Source organism: Polistes canadensis, unplaced genomic scaffold (assembly GCF_001313835.1).
Source record: "Polistes canadensis isolate GaletaPanama2010 unplaced genomic scaffold, ASM131383v1 scaffold_297, whole genome shotgun sequence".
In the NCBI taxonomy this organism is placed as follows: Eukaryota; Metazoa; Arthropoda; class Insecta; order Hymenoptera; family Vespidae; genus Polistes; species Polistes canadensis.
In genome coordinates, this window is record NW_014569844.1 from 141,462 (window position 1) to 159,951 (window position 18,490).

At 32.3% G+C, this 18,490-nt stretch overlaps 1 protein-coding gene across 2 annotated transcripts in view; it reads left to right on the forward strand.

Annotated features, from left to right (window-relative positions):
- Positions 1-17,333, forward strand: part of LOC106791328 (lachesin-like) — a 114,070-nt gene extending 96,737 nt beyond the window's left edge. For both annotated transcript variants that reach the window (XM_014756889.1, XM_014756888.1), the window contains exons 4-9: positions 1,793-1,978; positions 2,767-2,962; positions 3,353-3,481; positions 10,906-11,025; positions 11,444-11,614; positions 16,164-17,333. In XM_014756889.1, the coding sequence (XP_014612375.1) occupies positions 1,793-1,978; positions 2,767-2,962; positions 3,353-3,481; positions 10,906-11,025; positions 11,444-11,614; positions 16,164-16,432 (1,071 nt within the window). In that variant the 3' untranslated portion in view covers positions 16,433-17,333. The remainder of the gene's footprint in view (positions 1-1,792; positions 1,979-2,766; positions 2,963-3,352; positions 3,482-10,905; positions 11,026-11,443; positions 11,615-16,163) is intronic.
- Positions 17,334-18,490: the final 1,157 nt, after the last annotated feature.

Consider the following 18,490-nt stretch of genomic DNA (forward strand, 5'->3'; position numbering starts at 1 on the left):
TGTTCCTTCAGTTACTTCACTTCGTACCTTCGTATCTTTCTAAGGAACTTTGTATCTATAATCGAGGAAACCTTAGCGGTTTGAAGAAAATTAATGGAAAGAAGAGAAGAGAAGAGAAGAGAAGAGAAGAGAAGAGAAGAGAAGAAGAGGAGGAGAAGGAGAAAAGTGAACAAACTAAGATATAAATATATACATACATACGTGAATACATACGTGAATACATACATTAATACTAGTTAAGTATATAGCTTTTAGTAACGTTGAAGTTTAAGTCGAAGTGCTGCTCTTCCTTTCGTCTTTTCGTCAAGAGTTTCTTCCACAAAATGACTACTACGCTATACGAATACCCATGTAACTTAAAATAACTCGAACATGTATATCGTATAATACTGCAAAAGAGGAGAAACCTAATCTTTCGGATTGTCTGCAATATTCATAATACTCTCAACATTTGAAAACTCTCTTAGTAATAAACAACAAATAAATACATCGTGCAAAAATGATTCATCCAAAATGTTGTAGTTTTTTCTAATAGAAGAATGAAGAATAAAAATAAAACTTGTAGAAATAGAATACATATATATCTACATATCTATATATAGAAAGATAGATGAAGAAAAAGAGGAAACGGAAAAGAGGAAACGGAAAAGAGGAAACGGAAAAGAAAAAGGAAAAGAAGAAGGAAAAGAGAGATCGTGAGCTTAGCATACTCCGCATAATGTATTATAAGTGGAGGCACTCACAGGGCCATCACTACCAAACACTCGAGTCCTTTCCACCCACCACCACCACCCTCTTTTTCCTCTTCTACCCCTTTTACACATCCTACACATCCTCACTTCTTACCCCACGTTCTACCAATCCCCTTCTTCTTTTCTACTTGGCAGGCAGGGATCTTCGGTTAAGGTTCTACCTTCTGTTCCCCTCTCAGGCTCTCTCACTCTCTCTCTCATTTTCTATCTATACACTCCACTTTGGAGTTATCGATAAGAACCGCAGACCTCTTTTGTCGGTTGATAGATAGCCTTTCAGAACGACGCGGAAGGTCAGATACTCGACATAGCTAGGAGTTCAATTTCGTGCCAATAATATCTATGCTACGCGAGAAAGCATGGGTGTCGATAGTAAAGGGTAAGGGTAAGGAGGGAGTGGGATACCCTAGGAGTAAGGAATGGTATGGAAAAGGGTGGTAAGGAAAAAAAAAAAAAAAAAAAAAAAAAGAAAGGAACGACGAATTGATTTTTGTGATCCCTTGTGATCGAAGAAGAGGGAAGAATAGAAGCAGCGCGTGCGTGCATTTATTTTTTTTATATTTCTCTCGTTTATTGTATAATCGTTATAGGTTGGTTCGGAGAAAACGAGAAAATTTATTTATTTTTTTACTGTTAAAAAAAAATAAAACAAAATCTTTACGCATATTTTTGTTCTTCTTTTACGCTTTGCTTTATGTTAATTTTTTCTTTCGTTATTATTATTATTATTATTATTATTATTAAGGAATGAAGAGAGATCTCTTCCCCAGGGATTGTTCAGAAAAAAATAATTATTATTTCAAGGAATATAAAAAATAAAATTTGGAATGAATGATGAAAGTATGATATTGTCTCGTGATTATAATTAAAAAGAATAAATTTTGAAAATCGTTAGAGACTAGAAAAGAAACGAAAGGAAACGAAAAAAAAAAAACGAAAAAAAAGGAAAAGAAAGATAATAAAAAAATCGTGTATAACGTAGGAAGTTAATTAGCGAGGATTAGAAAAGAGATTACTGAGAAATGGGTTTGTGAGGCCAGGTAGCGTGGATCAAGGCGGATACCAAGGCGATCTTAGCAATTCACGAACACGTCATCACGAATAACGCTCGTCTATCTGTCACGCACAATGATCAAAACACCTGGACGTTGAATATACGAGGAGCCAGGAAGGAGGATGGAGGGGTTTACATGTGCCAAGTTAACACCAATCCTATGAAAAGTCAGGTACGATTTTTTTTTCTATAAAAAATCACATTTCATTTAACTATTTGCGGCACACGGTATTTCAAATAATAAAATAATAAAATGTTGTTGCTTAGATATTTTATTGCGTTTTAAATAAAATAAAAATTATATTTATATTTTATATTATAATGTGTAAAAATATATAAAAAAAAAAATAGTAATAGTTTAATTAAATTTGTTGTTATAGGATTGGACTGAAATAATCCCAGCGTGCCTATGCGCATGCAGTTATTGCAATATTTCAAGGTGGGAATAAAAATATTCCACCTATGCATTACGGTGCATCAAAAAGGTGGGATACTTTTAATCCCACTGTGCCTCAAAGAGTTAATTCGTGACACGATTTCACTCTTTTATACGTTTTCATAACATCATATTATATTTTATTTTATTATTTTTCTTTGGTTTAAACGCGAATAGAAACATTAATCAAATTAAATATGAATCAATTTTATTTCTAATTTTTTTTTTTTTTTTTTTTTGTTATTTTTTTTTGTTTCAAACACGAATCCAACGAAGAATCGAATAAGATTTAAATGTAACTTAATTTCTTCCATTTCTCGTTGGCTGTGTGTAATATTTTATCGAATATTTTTTCGTTCACGTTTCATTAGATTATCATAATTAATATTAAGAGTGATAATTTAAAAACGGAACGAAGTTAATTAAGTTAGACGGTGAAGATAGTAAAAAAAGAAAAAATGAGAAAGAGAGAGAGAGAGAGAGATAGTAAATAAATGATGATCGATTTCTCACACAAATTACAGAGCGCCTTTCTCGAAGTAGTAATACCACCGGACATCATATCCGAGGAAACGTCCAACGATTTAATGGTTCCGGAAGGTGGTTCAGCTAAGCTGGTATGTAAGGCTAGAGGATATCCGAAACCAGAGATCGTTTGGAAACGAGAGGATGGTTCCGAGATAATATCTCGTGGTGGTTCGACTGGCGGCAGAACGAAAAGTATGAAGGAAAATTATATATAATCCATTTTACTTTCATTTTTCATTATTTCCCTTTTTTCTTTATAATAATTACAAACAGACAATAATATCAATCTTCGTCAATTTATTATATCTCATATATAAATATATAAAATAATTGAAATTAAAACAGAAACCCCCAACCCATTCCCCCCGGTAAAAATTTACATACTGACAATGTTACGCTGACGGGGAAGGGGGGGGGGCGAGGTGGATACAAAAAAAAAATAATTATTCAAATATTATATTATAATGTCATATATATATATATATATAAGAAAAGAAAAAGTAATTATTTTCAAACCGCCTTCGTTAAAATGATTGATGCAAACAATATTTTGTTGTTTCCCGCGTGGAATTTGATTTTCAGCACCAACGGCAGTAGGCGAGCTTCTAGTTTTATCAAAAATAACTAGAAGCGAAATGGGTGCATATCTTTGTATAGCGAGCAACGGAGTACCACCCTCGGTTAGCAAACGAATAATGTTGCACGTACATTGTAAGTATTATTATTAACGTTTATAATAATTAAGTAATATCATTCTAAATAATATTAATAATAATAATAATAATATATATTAGATTTTTTAGTAATAATTCATATTAGAATTAGTAATAAAACATCGATCCGATATTACTTGACAATTTCTCACGCTATTATTAAATATATATATATATATTTGTGTGCGTGTTAGTGTCTATTGTGATTCCATAGAAGATATCCGAGTAATTCCATCGAAATGGGTTAATTGTCTGCAAATACAGTCGGGAGAGTACCGAGAATTTGATCTATTGATGTATAATCCGCGTACACTCACGCTTAGAGAGGTATTCCCTACAACATTGTTGTTTCCTAATCCCGCAAACACTATTAATCATCTATTCAAGATAGTACGCAAGTTTACCAGCAGACCTCGACTATACGCCATTCGTCGTCTTTTATCGTATTTCTAATAATCCTATCATTTCACCTATAGGGTTGTTCTCTTCGTTGTAATCTTCCCTCATCCTCGCCCCACTATTTTCTGTTTTAACTGCATCGTAGTTTCTTAGTTCTTAGAATAATCGAAATGAGATGCAAAAAAAAAAGAAGGAAAAAAAAAGAAAACGAAAGAAATAAACATAAAAATAAGAATATAAGAGGTATATATATATATATATATATATATATATATATATACATAGCTATGGTAATCGCAATTTAGAGTTAACTCGCATTAAAACCCATGCCTATTCTCGTAACGATCGAACTACTCGCACCCCTTTTTTCTCTCTTTCTCTCTCTCTCTCTCTCTCTCTCTCTCTCTCTCTCTCTCTCTCTCTCTCTCGATATTATCCTTGTCCAAAACTTGCTCGAACTATACTAAAAGCAACAACAACAACAAATAAAAATAGGAAACAAAATACAAGACAAAAGTAGTAATGGGGGGTAATAGAAGAATAAAAACTACTAGCAAAAAAGCAACGGTAACGTTCCTGCTGCTACTACTATCATCCTGATACGGCAATCGTCTTCTTTTTCTTCTTCTTCTTCTTCTTTGCATAATTTCTCTCCTAGGAGAAAGAACCGGGAAGATTAGGGAAGTGGGGTTTCATTGGGGGTGGGATAGGAGTTAGATCGGGGGGGTGTTTGAGAGGATTCGCCAAGGGATAAGTTAAACAAAAATGAAACAAAACAAAACAAACCCACCTACCTCATCCCTCCCCCCGAAAGAAATAGTACTAAGAAAAGATTCGAGGTAAAATACGACTTTAATGGGATAGAAAGAGAGAATAAAGAAAAATAGTGGAAGTGAGGGTAGTTGTTTCATCGCTAAACGTAAAGATAGGAAGAAGATAGAAGAAAAAAAGAAAAAAAAAAGGAAAGAAAAAGATATAAAAGATAAAAACTAAGAAGACGATGGGGCAATAGCCCATGAATAAAAGAGAAAGAGAGAGATATATAGATAGAGATAGAATAATAAAATTACACAGTTAGAACGATATATAACGAAAGGACTGTGTGTGTGTGTGTTCACGGTTTAGCACAAGTGTGAGAAAGAATAAGAATCTTTTTGTGCAGAAGGGTAAGGGTAAGGGTTAGGGTTAGGGTAAGAGTTTGAGGATCAGTTGAAGGCTATGGTGGTTCGTTCTATCCTTCGAAAGTTGGAAGGACGATAGTGAGTTAAGCTGTGGTTACGACCTCAACCGGCCGTGTCTTAGACACCCCCTAACCGAGAGGTAATTCTTCCCCGGAAATTGGATGTACGTAGGGGCTCTTATTCTCACGGCACGATCCTTTACACCTGCCCTTTCCTCTTTAAACTAAGATAAGATCGTCATGGATAATCGAATTTCATTGAATACTTTAGCAGAACACGTTAGTTCGTTCTTTCATTCGTTACTTGCTTGCTTGCTTGGTTAGTTGGTTACTTGTTTTCTTTCTTTCATCTCAAATCCGAAATAATAATTTCATTTATTTCTATTTGTTTTTATCTAACCTATCATTTGATACATTTTATTCGACTATTTTCTTATTTAATTTATATGCGTTTTTGAATCTACGATAGTAGGGGATACTTTGCAATTGCGAGATAATTATTGCTATTTACTTTTTTTTTTTGCAATCAATTTTTTGTATCGAAATCAGATAATAAATCATTGGGTTCCTTTTAAATTTTAAGATTTATTAAATTCATTATAAATTAAAAAGAACAAAAAAAAAAGAAAAAGATTGATTAACTTGAAATAATTTTCATTTATAATATTAAAAGAGTATAGGCAATATACGATTGTTAAATTTTCATTTCTCGTCATTTGAGGATATCGATGGAAAAGTTATGGCAACGATTGAAACGAATTAAACGATAGTTTATAGAAGGATCTGAATCAATCTTATCGATGCAAGTTAAAAGGGCGGCTAGATAGATAGATAGATAGATAGATAGATAAATAGATAGATAGCGGTTGTCCTTTGCTTTGACAAAATCCAACTTTTGAGTAAGTTCAGAGCTGCAAAGTTTAATATACATGTACTATGAATACAGAGACAACTGGTAAAAGCGATCGTTTGATTGGTCTATTCGATCTTTCCTTGATCCATCGGATCATCAAGAAGTACTATTAAAAATGTCTATTTCATTTATTTTACCATTCCATTACTACTCTCTTTAATCCTTTCATTGATATTTATTTTTGAAACTTTCTTACATCCTGTAAGTTTTCTATTAGAAAACAATATCCCTTTTTAAATTCACAAATATACCATCGATTTAATATTTTAATCCACACATCTGTGTGTCATTCTTATTTAATAATAATTAATACGATCCCAATATTAAACGAATTAATTTTCTTACTTCATTTTATCAATAATATAATATAATAATATCATCGATGCTATGATACATCAAATTTTCTTTCTTATTTTAAAATTACTTATAAATTCAATTATAATATAATAACCATCCTTTCTCAAATCCAATTCTTAAACCCGATAACAAATATTTCTATCATCCTAATCAACTAATCCCATTATTCGCTAAATCATCAAATAACAATTCAATATAATTCGTACGTCTCTCAATAATTTCTACTACCGCACGTGACAAATCCAATATTATTATGTATATAACAATGAGCAATCTATTTTCATCCTTTCTCTCTCTCTCTCTCTCTCTCTCTCTCTCTCTCTCCCTCTCTCTCTCACACCCCCTCTATTTTCTTACTCCATAGAATATCGAATCGAATCGGACATAAATTCATCTTTACGCGAGTAGGTATCTACCTACCTACCTACCTACTATCCTATTTATTGTGGTGAGTTAGTTTCGGTAAGGGATACCGAAACGAAAAGAGGATCCGTACGTTATCGTATCACCGCAGAAGAACCTCCGAGTGAAATCCTTTGCTCCAATGCTTCTAGATACTACAACAACCCCTAGCTGGTGGTAAGAGGGTTGATTGTATACCATCGTAACCACCACTACCACTACTACTTCTACTTTTACCGGTTCTCTAGTAACTGGTAGGGGCAATGTAGTTGATGGTAGGAGGTGATAAAGTAGTAGGGGGTGAGGGGGGTAGGATATGGAGGGGAAAGGGGTAAAATCCTACTGCTTTCAGCAAAACCACCGGCTACGAGCTGACCAGTCAACCTCGAAACCCATTACGGGCTAGCAATGTTTCGGCTCGCAGGCTTATTTCATACCCACAATCACATCTCTGGAAAGAGAAAAAGAGAGAGATAGAGACGTTTACCTTCTCCTAAAGAACACCGACTATTATTAGCAAAGGATTTCTCTCTTTCTCTCTCTCACACTTTCATCCAATTTAAATGATTTATCTCTTCACCGCGAACCGTACCGACAAAAACCAACCTCGCGACCCATTCTTTCTTTTTCCCTTTCTCTTTCTTGGCAATTTTTATTTTTTTTTTTTTTTACCTTTATCGGGGTGATACGCCAACACCAATCCTCCTTTTTTACTTTTTTTTCTTACTTTATTTTTTACTAAACAGAGGAGAGATAAAGTATGGAAAGAAAAAATGTGCACGGTATGGGTGGGAATGGTTTTTGTAAACGGTTTTTTGCCTTTGACATTTTTTCGCGTCCAATGGTATTTAATATGATTTCATATTCTTTTTTTTCTCTTGAATATAATATTTGGATAATTAATTGAATGTAATAATATTAATAGAAATTCGGTATCATAGGATCATTATTAAAATAAATTAAATGAGTGGATTAAAGATTTAGACAATACTGTTCTTAAATCAAATAATATAATGAATACATTTACATTCTTATATAATCCAATTTGATCATTTATTTATTTATTTATTTATTTATTTGCAAGAAGAAAAAGAAAAAAGAATGAAAAAATTTATTCATTACCCCAGAATGAAATGAATAAATAATTCATCCCCTATTTCGTGTGATAATCAATATGATCATATATTAATTTGCAAAATCTATTATTCACCGAATTCTAAAAGTTGTTTTTTTCTTTTTTAAACCATAGACGTACGGATTACGAAGAATGGTCTCGCATTTCATTTGAACAATCATCATTGTCTATGATGGAATAAAAATATTCGCGTGTCGGTCGTTGGGCGTTTCCTATCGTAAGGATTGATTTATGGTTGCTTGCTCTTTCAACGTCGTATGATAACGAATTTTTAATTGCTATGTCTGTTAAAAGCGTTCGTTCGTTCTATTTTTCTTTCGGTATTTTTTTTTTCTTTTTTTTCTTTTTTTTTCTTTTTTTTCTTTTCTCTTCTACTACTTCAACTTCTTCTTCTTCTTCTTCTCCTGTTTAACAGCAAGGAAGGAATATCGTGTTCCATTCTTTCTCACGGCTTATGTTCGCTCGTTAAAACTAAAAGCGATTTTGATTAAATCGACGCACGAACCAGACCGCGTCTAAAGTTAGACTTCTTTGAATTTTTGCGATCGAGAGAAACGAAGATATGTCGAAGTGAATTCAAATTTACAATAGAAAAAGGAAAAAAGAAAAAAATAAATAATAATAATCCTAGTCTAAATGCACACGAAAAAAAAAGATATTTAAACAAATCGATATATTTGAACAAAATCAAATGCAACAAAACAAAAAGTTTCGATCGATTTTACTATGATTGTTAATAAAAGAAATTATTCTTCGTAGTATAATAAATAGATCTTCGGTGTTCTTTTAATTGAAGAAAATCCTAAGAAAATATTCGTATCCTTTTCTTAAGAATCCGGATGAGAAATCGAGGAGAGAAAGAGAAGGAGAAGAAAAGAATAAGAAAAAAAGAAAAAAGAGAAAAAAAAAAGAAAAAGAGTAGAAGGAGTGATTTTCTCTGGTAAAGCACGTCTTTTCATTCTTATCTCGTAATATCATCTTAATTTTCTATTACCTACCACCTATGTAATATCCGGCTCACATTTAGCTCCTATCACTGTCATGATCTTTATTGCGCAGGGAGACTATTACACCATGTAACACAAACACACACACACAGACACACACTCATATACATATACAAACATCTTTGGGAAATGTTATCTTTTAATAACGATAGGTACAAAGCTCTGCGAAAGTGTCGAGAAGAAAATTTGCCACTTTCCGCTTTCATCTCTCCCTCCCACTCTCCTCTCCCCCATCTCTTTTCCCATCCCTTTCTCTCCCTTTTAATTAGTTCATATAATTCTACAAAGTAAAAAAAATAAAACACACACGCAACCCATCCCGAATGAATTTTAAACGTTGAAATAACTGAAAGGATTGAAAAAAATAAATCATGCGAATCGTCGGTACGAGTGAAACTGGGATAAAAATTAAAATTTAACAAAAATAAAATATATATATATATGTATAGAGAGAGAGAGAGAGAGAGAGAGAGAGAGAGAGAGAGAGAGCGAGAGAGAGAGAGAAAAGGGGTCAATTTTATTTTATTTTTTTTTCGAACTCGCGAATATTTTCCTGCAATTTGGAGAATTTGTCAATTAATTTCGGATACACGAGAAACGCGTGAATATATATATATATATATATATATATATACACGCAAACGAATTTAACGCGTACGTGTGTGTAATCACGAGTATTCCCTGAGAATGGATTGTTTTTCGATAAACGACCGCAATAGCGAATGCGTTTAATACCTAAATAGAAACATTTTCGAGTAGTGCAATTTTCATTGTATCGAAAGCACTACTAAAATGTTATCTACCTTGGTAGGTTAACTGGTAATATCTAATGTTAATTAATTGCACATCGAATTACATTATTTTCCTTCGCGTTTAATTTATAATATTTTCTTTCTTTCACATTTTTTTTTAAACACATTTACGTTCTCGATATCATTATCTGTGTTATTTCATTTATTCGATAAATTTTCCATTTATTTTTCGTATTTATTAAAATAAGAATTACAATTATTGTTATATATAATAAATGTACGACCATTTTAAACTATTTATTAACAAAATTTAGAAATAAAAATAACAAAAATTGTTGCCAAAAAGCCAAAGAGGCGGATACTTTTCGAAAATCCACAAATCCGAGGGAGAAATCCAGAAATTCGAAAAAACATTTTCTACGAAATGAAAGTACTAGGACAATGACGACGTGGGGCGGGGGGGGGCGTTTGCAAAAGGGGGAAACTACACTAACGGGTAGTAGGATTGTAAGCAGCCTTTCTGAACCAAAAGAGCATTACAATGCTCTCTATCTCTCTTTCTCTCTCACGTTGGAAGATGTAAGCAGCATGAGTCGTTGAGTTTCGGTCAAAAGGAACGAACGAACCAACGAACGAACACATCAGAACGAAAGGATGTTAAAACCTAAGCAGCTTTTCATGAGCCGTTTACGATATTCGAAAGTAAGAACCCTAGTACACAACATCTAGGGACTTGTACTACTCGTTAATAATAAATGCTATACTGTCAAGCTTGTCGGCATTTCATTAACGTAAAAGTTCCTAGCCGATGGTTAATGAGCTAGGCAAAAACTTGAAGAGAGAGAGAGAGAGAGAAAATAATAAAAGATTAAAGTTGTTTGATATAAAATAATTTGCATATATAAGAGAGGGTGGGTGGTGTAGATTTAAATATTTTTACGGTATAATATAATAGAATCGCGTATAACAGGGTGATGGTGATACTTGAAATTGGAACAAGAAATTATATATAAATAGAAATAGAAATAAAATTAATATAGAAAAACATTGTATTATGATATAATTATATATTTGAATTGTCATGTTTTGTTAGTTTTTTTTTTTGTATATGGATGCAACGATACAACCATCTGTCAGAGTTGAATCAAATAAGAGAGAAATACCGTTTTCTCCATTGTTTTCATTTTCAAAAGCTTTACAAAACAATGATAATATTAGATAAAGATGGAAGAAATGTATATACAAGGGGTTATATGTGACATCGTGATAAATTGCAGTTCATCCGATGGTTCAAGTACCGAACCAACTTGTTGGAGCTCCAACTGCAACTAACGTCACGCTGGTCTGCCACGTAGAAGCATCACCAAAAGCCATTAATTATTGGACTCGCGAATCGGGTAAGGGCCCACACTCTCTTGTTTATCCGTATCCTTGTCCTTCGTTAACTACCGAGTAAATTTCCGATGTGTATCGCTAAAACGAATTACTAAAAACCTTGTTTTTTTCTTTTTTTTTTTCTTAGACAAAACGACCAAACGAATGATGATTTTTCTTTTTTCCCCCCATTATTAACACATTTATTATCACGTCCTTCGAATATAATTAACTATGCTTTTATTATTGAAAGAAAGAAAAAAGGTTTTAAACTAACGCAAGTATATTATAATTATTTGTCGATTATAATATTTGCATTTAATTATTGCAACAAAAAAAGTAATGAATATTATTTGATTATATTTATATATCATAAATAATATGTAATATGTAGGATGAAAAATATGAATAATTTTGTTTTCTATTAATTATTTGTTATAGGTGAAATGATCATAAGTAACAGCAAGTATTCGATGTCGGAGACAAAGACGTCATCGTATAGCGTGCAAATGAAATTAATAATAATGAATCTACAGAAACAAGATTACGGTGGTTACAGGTGCATCTCGAAAAACTCGATCGGAGACGCCGAGGGTAGCATCGGACTTTACTGTGAGTTTTCACGAATAATAATACCTTGATAACGGGGTAAAAACACGTAGTAAAGTTTTCAGCCCAGCGAAAGAACGAGAGATAGATAAAGGGTTGAAAGAATCGGAGGGAAGGTTAGGAGAGTTAGGAGGAGAAAGAGAGGGATGAAAAAGAAGAAAAAGAAGAAGAAGGAGAGATAGTTTGAGAGTTTCTTACTACGGGTCGAAACGTAAAACATTTTAAGCACCTTTTCTTCTAACCCCGGAAAGCCCCTCTCTTACACACCCTTTTCACCAACAACCATCCAATCTCATATATACAACAGCGTGGATTATTTCAAATATATAAAAACATATACAAATATTTCCATAGAACAAAAATATATTCTTAGAATATAAAATTAGAATATTTAAATGATATAATAAATAATATAACATATATATACAACAGCGTGGAAAAATAAAAAAGAAATGGAAAAGGAAATAAAATAAAATAAAATTGGAAAATAACGAGCTAGTAAGAGATCTATTATAGTATAGTATACTACATACTGCAGTAATACTGGTTTGCTAGTTAAAAGATTGATCTACCGATTGGCTTATTAGCAACGAGAGCTCGATTTATCTATTGATTTAAAGTCTTTAATCAAGTACATACTAAAATCGGATTTATGTATATATATATATATATATATATATACACACACACACATTACACATAAAATTTATATAAATACGTATACATATATCGATCTTTTTCTTTCTTACGGTTTAATACAAGATACGTGAAATGAAAAACAAAAACTGTACAGTAACGTAAATAAATAGGTAAAACGAAACAAAATAAATGGCAGTATCAATATGTATCTACCATCTATCTCTGCAGTTGCCTTCTTCTTTTTTTTGTTTTAGTTTATTTCATTTCTATTAAAAAAAAAAATTAAAAAAATCTTGTGTAATAAAGGTGAAAGAGAAAGAGAGAATAAAGAGAAATAATATTATTTTAAATCCACGCAAGTATCGGTTGTTTAATATAAAATGTAATAATCTCTCACTCTCTCTCTCTCCCTTTATATTTTAATATAGTTAAATAAAAAAAAAATGAGAAACAAAATAATTAAAAAGAAATTGCATATCGGATAGATTTCACGTGAAATTAATACCACCTTACAAATATAACAATTTTCCCCCAACCCTCTTTCAACCTTCATCCCTCCATCCCTTCCTCCCTTCTACCATTCTCCTTCTCTCTCTTTCTCTCTCTCTTTTAGCAATGTATATTTCGAATGATATAATCCTTAGCGTACAAGTTAGGTAGAAATTGAACGAGTTTCGTTGCAACAGGTTTATCGGAGTTACAATCGAAACGATTCGCGCGTTTCACGAGTAAATGTATACATCTGTCTGTGTTTGTCCAGCTGTGCGTGTGTCTGTGTGTGTATTGCGTGCTAGCGTGCTTCATCAAAAAGATTATTTTACATAGAAGAGAGGGCGGGGAAAGGCGTAAAGAGTGAAATAAAATAAAAAGTATGGAAGGGGAGAGAACGGCAAAAACATATACATACATACACACCCGCGCGCGCACGCACGTTCATACGAGAGCACGCTCATACTATCATAAAAAACAATGAATCGCAGAGAAGAGTGAAAAGTGGAATAGTTTTTGGAGTCACGCGATGAGCTAAATTCAGGTGAGATTAACGTTTGAAAAGAGGAAACGAGAAATGTATATGGGGTGTTTTCCATTTCGAATTGAATTCTTTAATTTTCTACATTCGTAGACACACACACACACAGAGAGAGAGGACACAAAACGAAGCTTCTTTCTTTTTTCTTTCATTTGTGTTTTCTATTTATTTTTATACAATATACCTGTAATAAAAAATAATTGTATTATAATAATTCACGCGTTAATATTAAAAATATTCCATCGTAAGAGTAATTTTTTAATCGTTCTTTTTTTTATCAGTAACAAATTTTACCTGGACACGAAAAAATATTCATTATTTTTATTCTGACAATCAAATTTATTAATCGTAAGAAAATGTGACAAATTTATTTTTGGAAGACGAAAGACGGTGGGTGTGTGTTGTCGTCGTTTCTCCCACAACTTAATAATAAAATTATATAAAATAATAAAACACTGACTTTTATATTAAATAAAATCAAAGAATAAAAACGGTGTGTGATAGTTATATAAGAGAAACAAACAAACTAATTAAAAAATATATATATATATATATAATTATATCAAAGAAGATAAAACTGCACAATGCAACGCTTTTAAACTGTACAAAAAAAAAAACAAAAAAGAATACGATACGTGTTTGGAACGATTAACGGTAGAAAATAAAATGAAAAAAAGAAAAGAAAAGAAAAGAATAAGTCATGTTTATCTCATAGAAAATAGCGTCACGTCGAAGATTAAAAGTCCCACGAAACAATATCTTAGCACAGCATCTTTTCCTCTTCCGTCCCCACCCCTTCACCCCATCCAGACCACCACTTCCTCTATCCTCAATTCTTACGTGTTTGTTGGTTGATATCCTTACCTAGAGTGAGAAGAAAAGGATGATGGTGTTTCTTCGTATTAGTTATCGTTTATCAGAAAAAAAAACCCGTAGAAAGAAAATCAGGAAAGGAAGAAGATTCTACTCTCCTCCTCCTCCTCCTCCTTCGATGTATATGTGTGTGTGTGTGTGTGTTTGTGTGGCTTGCCGAGCCGTACAGCAACTATAGGGAATTGGCTGAGCCATCTGTTGCCAGACATGATCGATAAAACTCTGCCAAGTGTTATCAGTGCTAAACTGCTATTTCGACGAGCTGCCGCGCACGTTTTCTCTTAGCACTTCCCCCACTTTCTATCACTACCACTACTACTACCACCACACCACTACTACTATTATTACTACTACTACTATTACACTTCGAATATTCTCGGGTTATCCTCTCGACGTATTTTCTCCACTTTTCTCTTTCATCCTCTATTTCTTTTTCTTTCTTTTTCTCCCCTCCCCCTCTCTTTTAGACATCATACATGCATACGCGTATGCACGTATGTTTTTGTCATATAGGTATGCGAACTTCATGTATATACATAGGATGGATGCATGTTTGCAAGCATAGTAAACGATTTACCTTAAACGTGTATGTATATGTATGTGTGTATACAGAGGAACACACATGCACACACACATGAAGATGATGAGAGAGAGAGAGAGAGAGAGAGAGAGAGAGAGAGAGAGAGAGAGAGAGAGAAAGAGAATACGTAAAGCTACGCGATAAATTGAATCGGGATTCCTTGTCAAAGAGGAATTCCTCTCGCGTTGGTACATGCATGTGCGCTGACGAGGAAGATAAAACACGTGTATGTATGTGTGTACGTGTTCTCTCGTGTGAACAACACACCACCGAACAGCTACCGGAAAAAAAAATAATATTCGAGGGGTTCACGGACCCAACTGCTGTCTAGAAAGCGTACACACCCCCGCCCCACACCCCCTAATTCTTTCTCTCTCGTTTATATGTTGAAATAATGTTTTTACATACTATTGTTTCGTTACGTTTTTTTTTCTAACGTTTACACGTACCTAACAACAATAAAAAAAAATAAGGGTGTGAAACATCGAGCTTTTATTTTATTTTATTTTATTTGTTTTCCATTTATTTCGTTTCGATTTCATTTATTTTTGTTTGCTTGCTTGTTGGTTGGTGTTGTATGGAAGATCGAGAATAAAGTATAAAGAGAAAATTATGAAACAATCCGGAGGTTTTCTGCACTTATGCTATTGACTGGGTCATATCATCCAAATTTGATGACTTAAATGTATTAATTTAGGTTTGAGAAATATGAATGACCTGGGGGAGTGTTGTTTATTTTAGTTTTTTAAAAATAGAGTGCGAAGGAATGTTTCAGATGCCGGCTAAAGTCGGCTGATTAAAAATGTGACGTTTCATCTTCTTCCCGTAATGTTTTTTTGAAAGGAAACCCTATTTTTCACTTTATACGGATCCAGAATACATTGGAAGATTCGTGTGCGATGAGAATTAGATTAGCATAGGAATAGAATAACGAAAATTACGATTAAAAATACTTCGAGATTAATTAGAAGTAAATGGGAAATTGAACGGAATAATTTAAAACGTGTGAACCCCTTTTAACGTATTAATAAATGAAAGGTTATTCGCGTGCTATTAATTTGTTACGTCCTGCGGTGTAACAAAGAATTGTAGTCAGCTTTTAGGTTAAGCAGTGAAACCTTTACCAAGAAGTGACCTAAATAATTGAGAATGTGTTGGCTAGTAATGAGATTTGTGGATGTGAGTTTACAAGACATTTAAATTATTAAAAACCCATTTCTAAATCTTTAGATGACAGTAAGACTTGGGTCTGGAAAATGTTCGTAATCCCCGACTGTTTAAATTTTACAATTAATAATAAACATTTTATGGGTTACACGAGCATTGTATTAGGACGTAACAAATTATGTTGTTGTAATTTACTTAACGAAAAATAACTTAAACAAAATGATTTCTTCTTCTCTTGTCTTTTTTTTGTTTGCAATTTCCAGTTCTGGAGTTACCGAAACATTCGAAAAAAATAGGCGACCGTCGTGGCGGGGACGAGAACATGAACGAATCGATGAACGAACGGGATCACAGGATCCATCATATTTATCAGGGTTCACTCAGGGAACCTGGTTCAACTATGGACCCGTCCGCCGTTGGAGGAGAAGATTCAGCTTCGTCAACTTTCTCGCCACCGGAAAGATGCTCGGCAATCATTTTATGGATCTTCCTTCATCTTGTTACTAATCGAATACTCGTATCATCTATGTAAATAATAATCCCCCGAATTTTTTATTTTGATCTCGATACGCAAATTTATCATGGTGTGGGGGATAGAAGAATATGTTTTTGTATGAGTGAGAACAAAAATTTGCTTTTAGATTAATTTGAATTTTCAAACAGTTAACAACTTTAACGCGTGAACACATTTGCATTATTGATGATGTGCAAGTTATATTTAATAATTAAATCGTTTATTATGTTGTTGTTATTGTTGTTGTTGTTGTTGTTGTCGTCGTCTTCGAGAAATCACGAATTTGTTTTTTTTTTATTTTTTGTTCTTGTTCTTGATTCTGATAAAAGGAGTAAAGTATGTGGATTAATATGATTATTGTATTATTCGATATGAATTATTTTTAAAATATTACGATTTTATATATTAAGAATATATACAATTTGTTATTTGGTATATATAATGATTATTTTCATTTGTTATTCTTTAATTTGTTATTCATCATAGTTTATAATCTTTTAGAATTCACGAAAATTGGATTGTATTAATGATTATTTATTTATTCGTTATAATTAATTATTCGAATAATTATTTATACTATTAAGTTTATACATTTCTCAACACACAGCGTTTGCTGTTAATATTATATATACTTGGCTTTTATAGAAATTAATTATTTTTATATTAATTATTTAAAATCGTTTTTAGAGTATTTTGAACAAATCGCTAATATTTATTATCTATTTTATTTTAACGATTATTGAGTGATTTAATAACAAATGAATCGATCAATTGTTTGTCTCATTACGATTACAAAATGACAAGGAAATTAGATATTGCGAACAGATTTCATTGAAATTCATTATTCGTTTATTAATTATATTTGCAGGGGAAAAAATCGATTAATCACGTCGCGTATAAATTCAATGTTCTATTATCACTATTTCTTTCTCTCTCCCTCTCTCTCTTTTTAAAATTGCATCTCTAATAATTTATATTTTCCGTAACTTATTATATAATTTCATCAATTATCCAGTAAACTCATAATTACTCTTCCTGATATTACTTTGTTATTATAAAATATATTAAATTTTAATGAAAGAAAGAAAATCGGTTATTCTCGATAAACCAATCAAGATAATCTCGGAAGAAAAAATGTATTAATTTTATTCATCAATATATCGTGATACTAATTCTTTTTATTTTCAAGCTTTGAAGGCAAACTTTAGACGATCTTCAATAAGGTACGTGTTAACTTTCTGCAACAATTGCAACTACACAATTCCCATTTAAAACGAAAATATTATTTAACATATAAAACAATATGAGACTTCTTTTTGGATGTAAATTTGTAAACAATTTAATTGCCAAAAAAAAGGAAATAAAAAAAGAAAAAGAAAAATCAATACACGTACAAACGTGGCGAGGGATGTAACTTTAAAGTTAAAGGGTGTTACAGAAGTTTGAAAAAAATTACAAAATAATAGGTCGAGGTGTATGTATATTATATACAGGATGTCAAAAAAATTTTCCTGCCAGAAAAGTGTCGCAGTATTTTACGTAAGTAAATGTTACACAAACATAAATCATTTTTAAAAGCTTTATTAAAAAAATAACGATTTCAATTATTAATCTTCGTGCATTAGCTTAGCAAATAGATTATGCTTAATTAAATTATATCGATTATGTTTGCATTTATATTATTTATAGAACATATTTTTTTCTAATTAAATCAACATCGAATATGCTGATACGTTTGATCGAAAAAAAAAAAAAAATAGACTTAGACACCCTATATGTGTATAATATAAAATGTAATATATACATGTGTATATATGTGTATATATATACATACAAGTATATTGAGGTAGAGTGTGTCTCGATGGAAAAATAACGCTCGTCTAGGGGTTTACTTACGCTCGCTGCGAATAGCAGTTTTATTTTCACATAAAAGTGGAAAAATTTCTTCGCGTGGTAGGAAACGAACCGTAGTAGAACATATAATAGAACCCAGGGTACCCGGATTGATTGTTTTACTACGTGCACCCACCTTAGAAATGAACCCGCGGTACCAACTTTCCGCCTGCGGCTCTTTTT